The 14,624-nt window shown below is 41.2% G+C and overlaps 1 protein-coding gene across 9 annotated transcripts in view; it reads left to right on the top strand.

Moving 5' to 3' along the window:
• The window catches only part of BMPER (BMP binding endothelial regulator), a 499,083-nt gene that overhangs the window by 284,959 nt on the left and 199,500 nt on the right, over positions 1-14,624 (top strand). For all 9 annotated transcript variants that reach the window (XR_015734230.1, XR_009620982.2, XM_060686109.2 and 6 more), the window contains exon 10: positions 7,496-7,600. Coding sequence is in view for 7 of the 9 variants with exons in the window: in XM_060686109.2 (XP_060542092.1) it covers positions 7,496-7,600 (105 nt within the window). In the remaining 2 variants the exon portion in view is untranslated. The remainder of the gene's footprint in view (positions 1-7,495; positions 7,601-14,624) is intronic.

Here is a 14,624-nt window from a genome sequence, read left to right as displayed (position 1 = left end):
CACTGTGACATTGTAATTGAGAACAGGTTGTCAAGTGCTTCACTTGTGATCATGTGACTGTAGGACCACTGCAACAGCTGCAACCATGAAGTCCAGTCATAAATTCCCTTTATTCACTGCTATCATATGATTGAACATATGATAGCAGTGAACATATGAATGATTGCTGAAGAAGTGGCCTTATTACTGTAACTTATGTATAGTAACTACTGTAATTTATTTAGAGGGTTACTTATAATAAAGAAACTAATAGTACTGGAAATTTTTTTTCAAAAAAGTAATCAAAAGCTTTTATATGGTGGTCATTAAAGAACTAGTTCAGGGGTTGGCCTTCTGCTACGGCTCTGTCATCTGATCACACCGCTGGCTGGCCCATCCGCTCCAGTCACTCTTTGCCTGGCCTGAGAAGGTAAGGATGATGGCGGGGGATGGAGAGTTGCTCCATATTCCAGAGCGGGAACGAAGTGCCCTTGTACTTGCCATTGTATGGCAACAGCATTCCGCCTTCATTGCAGTACATTTGTGCTCAAGGTAGCACTCACCTCCCACTGCTTCGGGCTCGGAGCTGTAAGCCACTTCGGGCTTGGAGGTGTTGCCGCCTCCATGGCCTGCCTGCTGCATTTTCAGTCCCTTGTGTGGCAGAATGAAATTTAGCATGCTTCACAATGGGGGAGATGGGGTCCCCTCCTCCTGGAGCCCATTACAACGTGGAGCCACAATGTAATCCTGCCCCACGTTTTGTCTTTTGTTTTTTTGATTTATATGCCGCCCTTCTCCGGAGACTCAGGGCGGCTTACAATGCGTTAAGCAATAGCTTAACGCATTGTAAGCCCCTAGCAACAGCAGCAGCATCTAGCTGCTTGCCCCTAGCAACAGCAGCAGCGTCAAAGAGACAGAGAGAGACAAGAGAGACATGCACACACACAGAGAGAGACAGAAACAGAGACACAGAAAGAGAGAGGGAGAGTGAGTGAGAGAGAGAGGGAGAGCGAGAGAGAGAAAGAGAGAGAGAGAAAGAGAGAGACAAAGTGATAGATCGATCTATCGATATAGAGACAGAGAGAAAGAAAGAGAGACACAAACACACACACACAGAGAAAGAAAGAGACAGGGTGAGAGAGAGAGATAGACAGGGTGTGTGAGAGAGAGAGACAGAGAGAGGGAAAGACAGAGAGAGAGAGAGAGAGAGAAAGGGAGTGAGAGAAAAAAGAGAGTGAGAGAGAGAGAGAGAAAGAAAGAGAGACAGTGAGAGATTGATGGATAGAGAGAGAACCAGAGAAAGAGAAAGAGAGAGACAGAGTGATAGATAGATAGATAGATCTAGAGACAGAGAGAAAGAGAGAGAGACACACACCGAGAGAAAGAGAGAGACAGGGTGAGAGAGAGAGAGAAAGAGACAGAGAGAGGGAAACATACACACACAACGACAGAGAAAGGGGGAGAGAGAGAGAGAAAGAGAGAGACAGACAGAGACAAAGACAGAGACACAAAGACACACATGCACAAAGTGAGAAAGAGAAAGGGAGACAAAGGGAGACAAGAGACACACAGAGAGATAGACAGAGAAAGAGAGACAGGGACAGACAGAAAGACACACACACACATAACAAGAGAGAGAGACACAGAAAGAGAGAGGGGGGGAGAGAGAGAGAGAAAGAAAGAGAGGCAGAGTGAGTGAGAGAGAGAGAGACAGAGTGATAGATCGACTGACCAATAGACAGAGAGAAAGAGAAAGAGAGATACAGAGAGAGAAAGAGAAAGTGGGAGAGACAGAGAGAGGGAAACACACACAGACACACAGACACACACACACACACACAGAGAGAAAGGGAGAGACAGAGAGAGAGAGAGAGAGACAGAGAGACAGAGAGAGAGAGACAGAGAGAGAAGAGAGAGAAAGAGAAAGAGAGACAGAGACCACACACACAGAGAAAGAGAGAAACACAGTGAGGGAGAGAGAAAAAGAGACAGACAGAGAGAGAAAGACACATAGACGCACACACAGAGACAGAGAGAGACAGACACACATACACAGAGAGAAAGAGACACAGAGAGAGAGGGAGAGAGAAAAGAGACAGGGAAAGAAAAAGAGAGAGAGACATAGAGAGAGACAGAGAGTGAGAGATAGAGAGCGAGAGAAAGAGAGAGGAGAGAGAGACAGACATACACAGACAGAGACAGAGACGCAGAGAGAGAGACACACACAGAGAGACAGAGACACAGAGAGAGAGAGAGGAAGAGAGAGAGGGAAACACACACAGAGAGAAAGGGAGAGAGACACACACAGAGACACAAACAGAGAGAAAGAGAGACAGAGAGATAGGGGGAGAGAGAAAGAGATATGAGGGGAGAGAAAGAGAGACACACACAGAGACACAGACAGAGAGACAGAAATACAGAGAGACAGAGTGAAAGTTAGAGAGAGAGACAGAGAGAGAAGAGAGAGAATGAGAAAAAGAGACAGAGAGAAAGACACAGAGAGACAGAGAGTGAGTGATAGACACACACACACACACACACACACACACATAAAGACACACAGAGAGAAGAGAGACAGAAGGACATACACAGACAGACAGACAGACAGACAAAGAGAGACAGAGAGACATACAGAGAGAGACAGAATGAGAGAGAGAGAAAAAGAGAAAGAGAACGAGAGACATACACGGAGAGAAAGAGACAAAGAGACAAAGAGACAGAGAAAGGAAGTCACAGAGAGAGAGAGACAGAGAAACAGATACACACAGAGAGAGAAACAGAAACAGATACACACAGAGAGAGACAGAGAGAGAGACAAAGAGAGACAGTAGGAGTAGAGAGAGAGAGAGAAAGAGAGACACAGAGAGAAGAGATGGAGAGAGAGGGCTTCCAGTTTGCTGTTTGTCGCTGCCAGACGTTCCTTTGGGATCGTCAGCTTCCATCGCCTGTTAGAGCCGCCTTCACAACGGAATGGCGGCTCGAAAAAACTCCGTTTCCATGAGGAAACGGAGATAGAGCCGGCACGGGTGGGTAGAACTCTCTGCGGAGTCCCAAAAGTTTTTCCTTTACTTTTGGGACGGAGCGGATGAGATGCCCCGTATCCCCAGCCGCTGCTCCGGGCTTTGGGAGACCTCTGCTGATGCAGAGCCAGGCGTCAAAAGCAAGCCTGCAAATTTAACAGACTACTCAAAGAAAATGTGAGCTGGACCTGTAATACTGAACCGCAAGTATTTTACTGATTTTTTAAAAAATTACTTAAGAGAGAGGAGGAAAAGAAAGAAGAAAAAAAGCCTTTTAAAATGGCGTTGGCTGGAGGAGAGGCTGAAAGGGAAAGTCCTTCCGTTTTCTATTACTACAGTGTAGCGGAATAAATACCACTGGCTACATTTGTAGACAAAACTTCGCTCCTGTGTCTTTTTCTCTTTTTTCTCCCTTGGAGACTTGATATTGTTGTTGATTGGAAAGAAGTCTTTTTTTTTTCCTTGCTTTTTTTTTAACAAAGCCTGCCTGGGCGGAAACATGGCACTGAGACTCATAAAGTCAGATAAACAAGAAGGGGGGGGATTCCCCCACCAACAACTTAAAGGAACAAGTCTTAACTCTTCAGTCTCAGAAACCTGATTTTAATATAATAGAATTTTTTATAGAGGAGATTGAAAGAAGGGAGGAGATTGTGAATCAGCAATTTGAAAAATTTAAGCAGGAAATTAAAGAATTGGTGAAATCTAAGTTTGATTTTTTGGAGAAAAAATTCTCAAAAGTGGCTAATGGTTTTACAGAATTTATGATACAATTGGACACAAATACTAATGTACTAGAGTCTAAAATGGAAGAAATTCAAGATAAATTGGACAATAGAATTCAAAAAATTGAAAATGATTTGATAAACACTCAGGATAATAGCTTAGAAGAAAAACCTAAAATGGATGCTGATCAAAAGAATGGTAATGCAGAAAATCTGCAACAGAAGATTGAAAAAGAGATTTTAATGGTACAATATAATTTCACAGAATATGCGATAAGATTAAGAGGTTTGCAGGAAAATAATAGAGATGATTTAAGGAAAATATCTTCTGAATTTCTAGCTGGGATTCTAAAGGTTCAACCTGACGAAGTGTTTTGTAGGATTGACAGAGTTTATCGAATCAACTCCTGGATTGCCAAGCAAAGGCAATTGCCTAGAGATGTGGTGATTTATTTTACAGATAAAGAAATTAGGAATAATATCGTGCAAAATTCCTTCAATTCTAATTTGCAATTGTATGGAAGAAAGATTTGGATTTACAAGGAACTCCCACCTAAGATATTGATGGAAAGGAAGAAATTTGGTTTTCTGGTGAATGAGTTAAAAAAGAGAAATATCCCATTCAGGTGGGACGCCCCAGTTGGTATTATATTTAGATACCAAGGAGAAAGATATCAGCTAAATACTGTTGAAAGAGCGGAAGAATTTTATCAAAATAGGTTGAAAATGAACTTAACATCTTCAGGTATAATACAGGATAAGCAGAAGGAGCCGGAAATAAAGGTAAAATATCGAATTACAGAGACTGTACCAGATGAATTGCCTTTGGATTTATTGGATACCCCAGCTGGACTATCTACAAATTTGAGAGAAGTGGCATCTAACCTTAATGTGATGACTTATCAAGGCAAGGATAAGCATGGAAACCAATTAGGGGATATACAAGGGATAAAAAAGAAACATGAGATACAAAAACAAAACCAACAAGACCAATCTACAAAGCAGAATAAAAACCGACCAGATGATACACAATTTGTAGAAAGGAAACCAGGATGGAAACCAAACCCACAAAAAGAAAAGAAAAAAAGAAATAGGTGGCATAAAAATAGAAATTTCTAAATCAGGCAACAGTGAAGCCAGTGACTTTAAAATATGAATGATTATGTGTAAACACAGAAGAGGCGACGTATTGGTTAATATCATCCTGAGGATTGTGGCAGATCTCTGCATGGCCGTAATCTGGAGACGTGAAATGAGCCTTAAACTGATGGATTTGAATTATCCATTTTGGAATTTCTTTTTGTGTTGATAAACATATTATATTATCTTGAATCACAAGGCAAGAGAATTATGCTGGGGCATGCAGAAGATCGGGTTGTTACCCACTACGATGATGGGAATTAATAATCCTGATGAAACCCACAATTATTACTATATGGAATATAATTATAATGTCACTCGGGTGGTTGTTTTTACTTTTATACATATAAGAAGATATTTACTACTGATGGGGGCAGATATGATTGAAGATCCTGAATAAACTGTTGCACCAGCAAGCTATGTTACCCGATTATGGATGTTGGTTCTACCAATCCAGTGGAAAGACCTCAAAGAAGATACTATATGGATTATAAATTTAAAGTCATTGTCTTTTCTTTTTTTTTATTTAGATATAATGGAAAATATAGACATATATTTTTTAAGTAGTGTGGGCAGTGAATCAAAGATATTAAGAAATGTTGTGTATGGTAATTTTGCATGATAGTGGGTGAATAAGCTAGTTAGTAGATTGATTAGTCTAAGAAAAGGGATTTTTAAGTGATATATTTAGGGGAGTGGAGGAAATGGATAGAGTGGAATAAATGTTAAACTAGATTTTATGGGGAAGGCCGCTTTGAAATGTTATAGTAATATATATAGAAGATTAAATGTTAAAGTAGGACTTATCGTATAGTTTTAAAGTGGAGAAGTTATTCTATAATGTCATAGTATAAGGTCTTTTTTTTTTTCCTTTCTTTTCTCTTTTCTGAAATGTATGGATAAAGGGGGATGTTATAATATTAATAATATTTTTAGTAAGTAAAGGTCAATATCTAGAGGAGGGAGTAAGTAATCTGTTATGAATTAGGTTTTTTTTTTGTTATGAAGAAGTCACAGGGGGGGATGGGGGGGTTAGGGAGGGGGAGGGAGAGGGGGGGAAAAGGGGGGGGAATTTGTATTTGAAAACTTTTTCAATAAAAAAGAGATGGAGAGAGAAAGAGAAAGAGTGAAAGAGAAAGAGAAAGAAAGACAGAGACAGACAGACACACACACAGAGAGAGAGACAGAGGGAGAGATACAAAGAGATAGACAAACACACACAGAGTGAATGAGAGAGAGAATGAAAGAGGGACAGAGAGAGAGACAGAAAGAAAGAGGGAGACAGAGAGAGAGACACACACACACACACACAGAGAGAAAGAGAGACAAAGAAAGACGCAGAGAGAGAGAGAGACAGAGAGAGAGACAGACACACACAGTGTGTGTGAGAGAGTGAGACAGACAGACAGAGTGAGAGAGACACACAGAGAGAAAGAGAGAGGCAGACATACACACACATGCACAGAGATAAAGAATGACAGAGAGAGAGAAAGAGAGAGATAGAGGGAGAGACAGAAAGACAGGCAGAGAGAGAGAGAGAGAGAGAGAGAGAGAGAGAGAGAGAGAGAGAGAGAGAGAGGTGAACAGCACACCTGAGGCCAAGTGTGGCAAGAAGTAACTGGGAGGGGAGGGGTTAGGTGGGGCCCAGCATGGCAAATAATTTAACAACTAGGTTCTCTGCCTAATGACTGGCTGGGTAGGCGTGGCTGGAGGGGTATCATGTGATTGGGTGGGAGTGAGTGATGTCAAGTTGGCCACGCCCATCCAGTCATACTGGTTGTTAAATTATTGGTTCCCGGTGTTTTCTGTGGAAAATGGGTCCAAATGACTCTTCGAGTGCTTAAGGTTGCAGACCCCTGGACTAGTTCTACACCATCAATTGATGAAAGAATACCTTAAGAACTTCATTTGACATATGTAAAACCATAAGAAACTGAACCAGTGCATTATTTTAGCAACACTTTGGAATCATAGTGTCTTTAAAGAGGGGGAATGGGAGGTGGGATTAAGTCAAATGTATCTGTACCTGCTAGAACATAGGTAATTTCTCCTTTGTATTTTCTAAACGTTTTCAGATGTGTAGTAGATCAGATGTCTGCCTTAGCCCCGTAAGTAATCTAAATTTAAATTCAGTATTAGCTGTATTTCTGGTTTAAAGCAGAATGAGGCTATATCTGGGAGTAAATTTTCGGTCTTAATGGAACAATCAAATATTTTTATGTGCAATAACTTAAATATGCCAATCACAGTGGCTTATTGAATCAGACTTTTCTAATTATGTCATTCCAAATGAGGCAATCAGGATACAGGATAACCACAAATTGAATAGTTTTCTTTCCTAAGAAAAAATATATAGATAATCCAGTGATTTATAGGAAATTCTATTGTGTCTTCATTAAGTCTGGAGTTACACTTCTGTATGTGGAAGAACCCAAGTGAAAAATTATCCTGATAGCTTGCCAATCCAGCCAGTTGGAAATGGACACCTGATAATTGATTTAGACTAAACAATGACATAATTCCAACATGGAGAATGTTGCTTTTTCTTTATATAACAGGATAAAAAATCACTGGAATAGCTTCTTTCTGCTATCCCAGGTGATAGATGCATTGTTTTTTTCCTTCTTGCAGGATGGAGAGATGTGGTCCTCTATTAACTGTACCATCTGTGCCTGTGTGAAAGGCAAGACAGAATGTCGCAAGAAGCAGTGTATTCCAGTCAGCAGCTGCCCTCATGTGAGTGTAACAATAAATTCTTTAGAAGGAGTTGAGCTGTTTACAAATGGTAGGAATTTTGGGTAGAAATTTTTGACAGCCTTGATACATGCAGACTAAAGAGCCCTTCGGACAGAAAACAAGTCCGTATAGAGAATAAGCCTTTGTTAACTTTTTAAAATAGTGAATGGAAAGGTAAGGTGCAGAGTCACCCAGCTCTTAGATATACTGGAGAACACTCTTAGTGTTCTCATTCTTACTTGACTGAAGCCCAGATCCGTATTAGAAAAGCAGGAGGAGATATTGAGACCCAGAATTGCATTCATGCCATGTGAATTATTTGATTCTCAAGAGGATCTAGAATTCTCAAAAGAAAGTAAATCGCTTCAGTTTTCTCTGGGCCAATTTTCATATCCATGCTCTTTATTAAAATGAGCTGTAGTAATAGTAGGCATAAAAATGTTCACCAAGAGCCTACAATAGGTTTTGTACATTCTGTATTTTGTTTGTTACCCCCTCCTTGCAACATACATTGTCAAAATACATTTTGAACCTATGAACTTGAAGTGAGCTTCAGATTTATTCAGGGCATGCTGCCCCATGCCTAGCATATGTTTTTATACATATCTGTTATTTTAACAAATAAACAAGAAATAAATATGGCTGGTCATATACCCATGCCAAATGAGGAAAAAGCAAAACCAGCTGCTTTATTGCATAACCTCTCCCCAAAATCTTAACTAGTTTTGCTTTTTAAAATTAACATACAGAAAAGACAAACTATAGATATAAACCTAGACAATTAAAAAGAAGCAAAGCAGAACTCAAAGATTGCCAGATGGGAACTGCTTATAAATATTCATGGAGAAAAATGGCCCATTTCTAAAGAATCCCTCAATTGATGAATAACACCCACCACACATGTTATCAATAATATATGGCTTTCTTTTACAAGACAAAAGCAGATTCCTATGCCAGCAGGATGGTTCAAGTAACTAGACTTATCAAAGAATAATCTTGCTTGAATTCCAGCCGCTTTATGCTGGAAAAAATGGCTACACCATTTTATGCAAACTCGGAGATAAGGCTAGCCAATGAAATTAAAAAGCATTCAAATGTATTTCTCACCTCTATTCTTGTAGCTTGTCCATTTAACTCACTTTCTGCTGATTTGATATTTGTTGAATTATGAGAGAAGGAGTTCTATCCTGATTAAAAAGATCAGAAGGTGCTTTATGGAATCATGTGAACTTATTTTTTTTGTTGTGTCCTAAACTCAGATCAAAAAAATATAATAAGTTTAGACTTCATTCTATGTAGATAGACATTATCTCATTTGTATTTCTATCACATTTTACTGCTAGCATTGCATATATACAATACTACATTTTCTCCCCTATTTTCCTTCTAGAAAACATAAGGTACAACATTTGATTTTCTCCTGTGAAGGAGATTAGAGTGAAGGTGAAGTCCAAGATAAAATGTGTTTGCACGCTATAGGTCTGACACCTTAACAGCTTCTGACATAGACAGTTTAATAGAATAACAGAGTTGGATGGGATCTTGGAGGTCTTCTAATCCAACCCACTGCTCAAATAAGAAACCCTTAACAGATTAACATAGTTGGAACAGACCTTGTTGGTCATCTAGTCCAACCCCCCCTACACCATTTCTGACAGATGGCAGTCCAGTCTATTCTTGAAAGCTTCCAGTGATGAAGCTCCCACAACTTCTGAAGGCAAACTGTTCCATTGGTTGATTGCTCTCACTGTCAGAAAATTTCTCCTTATTTTCAGGTTGAATCTCTCCTGAATCAGTTTCCATCCATTAGTCCTTGTCTGGCCTTCAGGTGCTTTGGAAAATAGGTTGATCCCCTCCTCTCTGTGGCAGCCTTTCAAATACTGGAACACTGCTATCATGTCTCCCCTGGTCCTTCTCTTCATTAGACTAGCCATGCCCAGTTCCTGCAACCATTCATCGTATGTTTTAGCCTCCAGTCCCCAAATCATCTTGGTTGCTCTTCTTTGCACTCTTTCTAGAGTCTCAAGATCTTTTTTATACTGTAGTGGCCAAAACTGGATGCAGTATTCTAGGTGTGGTCTTACTAAGGCTTTACAAAATGGTATTAGTACCTCACTTGATCTTGATTGTATCCCTCTGTTAATGCAATTTAGGATTGCATTAGCTTTTTTGACTTGCTGCACACTGTTGGCTCATATTTAATTGGTTGTCCACTAAGACTCCAAGATCCCTCTCACAATTACTGCTATTAAGCCTGGTTTCACCCAGTCTATATGTGTACTTTTGGTTTTTCTTACCTAAGTATAAGACTTTACTTTTCTCTACATTGAATTTTATTTTGTTAGATAGGGCCCAGTGTTCAAGTTTGTCAAGATCCATCTGGATCTTGAGCCTATCATCTAGGGATTGGCTGTTCCTGCAGCCAATCTGCAAATTTGGTAAATTCCCCTTCTATTCCCTCATCTAAGTCGTTTATGAAGATTGCTGAGCACATTGTAAGCCGCCCTGAGTCTTCGGAGAAGGGCGGCATATAAATCAAATTAAAAAAAAAAAAAAAGATATTGAAGAGTACTGGGCCTAAGACAGAACCTTGTGGTACCCCACCACTTACTTCCCTCCATGTAGATGTAGTACCATTAAGGACTACTTGTTGAGTATAGTTTGTCAGTGAGTTACAAATCCATCTGATGGTGATGCTATCTATCCCGCTTTTTTCTAGCTTACCAAGAAGTAAGTTGTGGTCTACTTTGTCAAATGGATTGCTGAAGTCTAAGTATATTATGTCCACAGTATTTCGCTAGTCTACTAATTTAGTCACTTATGTTGAAGAATGAAATAAGATTGGTTTGGCATGATCAGTTTTTAACAGACCTGTGTTGTCTTCTAGTTATTACTTTACTCATTTCTAGATTTCTATTTTTAAATTATCTTTTCCAGTATCTTCCCGGGTATTGATGTTAGGCTGATTGATCTGTAGTTTCCTGGGTCTGATTTTTTCCCTTTTTTGAAGATGGGGAACCACATCAGCTCTTTTCCAGTCCTCTGGTAGTTCCCCTGCTGTTCCAGGATTTTTGAAAAATGTTGTCAGGTCCCATAGATTCCTATACAGATGCTGTCATTCTGGTGGGAGGGAGGAGGCTTAGGGGAATCTCAGTATGGGTTTTCTGTTTCAATTTTTTGCTTTTCCTTGCTGTAACTTTTGGGACCTTGGGAGGGGGGAAAGGAATGTTTAATTCAATTTAATTTAATTAATCATATTTCTATGCCACCCACTCCCAAGGAACTCTGGGCGGCTTACAACAAAAATAATACAAACAATGAACATAATTTAAAAAAAAAAACATTATAAAAGCATTTTAAAAACATTAAAAACACATGCACACCATCCATGGCCAGATCTCGCAAGATTGAACAGCGAGATCAACGGCCCCAGACCTGCCGGAAAAGCCAGGTCTTCACCACTTTCCAGAAGGCCAATAGGGTGTGGGTAGTCCGGACCTCAGGAGGTAACTGTTCCTCGAGCCAGCTACCTTATCTCCGGAGAAGAGCAGCAGCATTGCCTTGGAGTGTTTATCACCTTCTTAGCTTGAGTTTCCCATAACATCTTCACACCTCAGGATTGGCTCGATGATGTATTGGACTTTGGGAGGGGCTCTGTCCGCAATGGTTTAATCTAACGTTTTCAGTGGGAAAACTTAGTTCCTGCCTACATCTTTTGCTATCACAATCTTCCAATAAAAGTTTTCTTTTGAAATGGCTTTTGTTTCAAGAGTTCTGCTTTTTTCATTTCATTTCATTTTCATTTTATTTAATTTGTATACCACCCTACTCCCGAAGGACTCAGGGCAATGAACAGGCACAGAATAAAACACGTAAAGTACAAAAATTAAGAACAGAAGTAAAATCGAATTAAATCAATTTTGCCCAAGACAAATTTAAAACCCCAGATTAAGAACAAATTAAAATTTACATTAAAATTTACGTTAAAAAAGAATGGGAAAGGTTAGGCCAGACCAGCCTGGTGAAATAAAAAGGTTTTAAGAGCGCGGCGGAAGGTGCATAGATCCGGGATCTTCCGTATCTCCGGGGGGAGCTCGTTCCAGATAGTAGGTGCCCCCACAGAGAAGGCTCTCCCCCTGGGGGCCACCAGCCGACATTGTTTGGCCGACGGCACCCAGAGGAGTCCCTCTCTGTGAGAGCGTACTGGCTGGTGGGAGGCTGTTTGTGGCAGCAGGCGGTCCCGTAAATAACCAGGCCCTAAGCCATTGAGTGCTCTAAAGGTGGTAACCAAAACCTTGAAGCGCACCTGGAAGACCACCGGGAGCCAGTGGAGCTCGCGCAGGAGAGGTGTTACATGGGAGCACCACGTCGCTCCCATAACCACCCGCGCGGCCACACTCTGTGCCAGTTGGAGCCTCTGGGTGCTCCTCAAGGGAAGCCCCATGTAGAGAGCATTGCAGTAGTCCAGGCGGGAAGTGACGAGGGCATGAGTGACCGTGTTTAAAGAGTCCCGATCCAGAAAGGGACGCAACTGGCAAATCAGGCGAATCTGATGAAAAACCGGTCACAGCCGTCAGGTGCTCTTCTAAAGACAGCCGTGAATCCAGGAGGACACCCAAGTTGTGAGCCCTCTCCGTGGGAGCCAGCGATTCACCCCCAGTAGTCAGCGATGGCGTCAACTAATTATATCGGGACTTCGGAAACCACAGCCACTTGGTCTTGGATGGGTTGAGCCTGAACCTGTTCCTTCCCATCCAGATCCGCATGGCCTCCAGGCACCGGGACATCACTTCAAGGGCATCGTTGGGGTGGTCCGGGGTGGAGATGTACAGCTGAGTATCGTCAGCGTACTGATGATACTTCACCCCGAAACCACGGATGATCTCACCCAGCGGCTTTACATAAATGTTGAACAGAAGGGGTGAGAGGACCGATCCTTGTGGCACCCCACATATAAGGCGCCTCGGGGTCGACCTCTGCCCCCCTGCCAACACAGACTGCAACCAGTTGGAAAGAAAGGAGGAGAACCACTGCAACACGGTGCCTCCCACTCCCAACTCTTCCAACCGGTGTAGCATGATACCATGGTCGATGGTATCAAAAGCCGCTGAGAGATCTAATAGGAGCAGGACAGAGGAGCAACCCCTGTCCTGAGCCCTCCAGAGATCATCCACCAACGCGACCAATGCCGTTTCCATGCTGTACAGGCCTGAAACCCGACTGGAATGGATCCAGATACGCCGTTTCATCCAGGTGCTGGGGGAACTGTCGTGCAACCACACTCTCAACAACCTTCGCAATAAAGCGAAGGTTGGAGACCGGACGGTTTTGAGAAGACTGGCAAGGCAGGACCTTACAGATGTGGTACAGTGGTTCTGAGATAACATCTGCCAGCCTCTTTAGAACTCTGGGATCAGGTCCCAGAGATTTGTATTCATCAAGATGAGACAGGTGGGGGGGTTTTTTGCTTATTTTAACTTTTATTTCTAGCCTGTCTTTTACAGTTATGTTTTTGATAGGTTGGACTATAGTTTCTTTTTGCCTGAAAATCGATGCAAGGAATGAGTTAAGCAGCTCTGCTTTCTCTCTGCTGCCTTACTTCTTTGCTCTCTTCTCTCTTTACTGGACCAACTGTTTTCTTGATTTTTTTCTTGTTATTTATATGTTAGAAGAAACTTTTTAAAAATTATCTTTGACTTTTGTTACAAGTCTTTGTTCTTTCTGAGCTTTTGCTTTCCTGACTTCATCTTTGCAGATTCTGGCTATCTGCTGATATTCTGCCTTAGTTATGTGTCCATCTTTCTGTTTTTTATACTTGTCCTTTTTGTCTTTCAATTTGTCAGAGAAATCTTTGTGCAGCCATGCTATTTCTTCTTGGATTTCTTGTTTTTCTATACCCCCATATCATTTCAGACAAAATGTTGTCCAATCTCTTCTTTAAAACCTCCAGTTTTGGAGTGTCCACAACTTTTGAAGGCAAGTTGTTCCACTGATTAATTGTTCTCACTGTCAGGAAACCTGTCCTTAGTTCTAGGTTGCTTCTGTCCTTGATTAGTTTTCATTCATTATTTCTTGTCCTGCTTTCAGGTGCTTTGGAGAGTAGGTTGTTCCCTCTTCTTCATGGCAGCTTCTCAAATATTGGAACACTGATATCATATCACCCCTATCTTTTCACTGGATTGTTGTTGTTAGTTGTGAAGTCATGTCCAACCCATCGCGACCCCATGGACAATGTTCCTCCAGGCTTTCCTGTACTCTACCCTCTTCTGGATCTCCATTTAAGCTCATGCTTACTGCTTCAGTGACTCCATCCAGCCACCTCATTCTCTGTCGTCCCGTTCTTCTTTTGCCTTCAATCTTTCCCAGCATTAGGCACTTCTCCAGTGAGTCCTTCCTTCTCATTAGGTGGTAAAAGTATTTGAGTTTCATCTTCAGGACCTGGCCTGAAGGGCAGTCAGGGTTGATCGCTTCTAGGACTGACTGGTTTGATCGCCTTGCAGTCCAAGGGACTCGCAGGAGTCTTCTCCAGCACTATAGTTCAAAGGCCTCAATTCTTTGGCGCTCAGCCTTTCTTATAGTCCAACTTTCACAGCCATACATTGCAACTGGGAAAACCATAGCCTTGACTATACACACTTTTGTTGGCAGGGTGATGTCTCTGCTTTTTAGTATGCTGTCTAGATTTGCCATAGCTTTCCTCCCTAGGAGCAAGCGTCTTTTATTTATTTATTTATTTATTTTATTTATTTTATTTATTTTATTTATTTTATTTATTTTATTTATTTTATTTATTTTATTTATTTATTTTTATATGCCGCCCTTCTCAGGGCGGCTTACAATGCGTTAAGCAATAGCCTTCATACTTTTGTATATTTTATACAAAGTCAGCTTATTGCCCCCACAAACCGGGTCCTCATTTTACCCACCTTAGAAAGGATGGAAGGCTGAGTCGACCTTGAGCCTGGTGAGAATTGAACTCGTAATAATTGCAGGCAGCTGGATGTTAAATGCTGCCTTAGTAGGA

This window comes from Pantherophis guttatus, chromosome 4 (genome assembly GCF_059756535.1).
Source record: "Pantherophis guttatus breed Tessera chromosome 4, ASM5975653v1, whole genome shotgun sequence".
In the NCBI taxonomy this organism is placed as follows: domain Eukaryota; kingdom Metazoa; phylum Chordata; class Lepidosauria; order Squamata; family Colubridae; genus Pantherophis; species Pantherophis guttatus.
The sequence above is the reverse complement of the archived record's forward strand: the minus strand, read 5'-3'. Positions and strand labels throughout refer to the sequence as shown.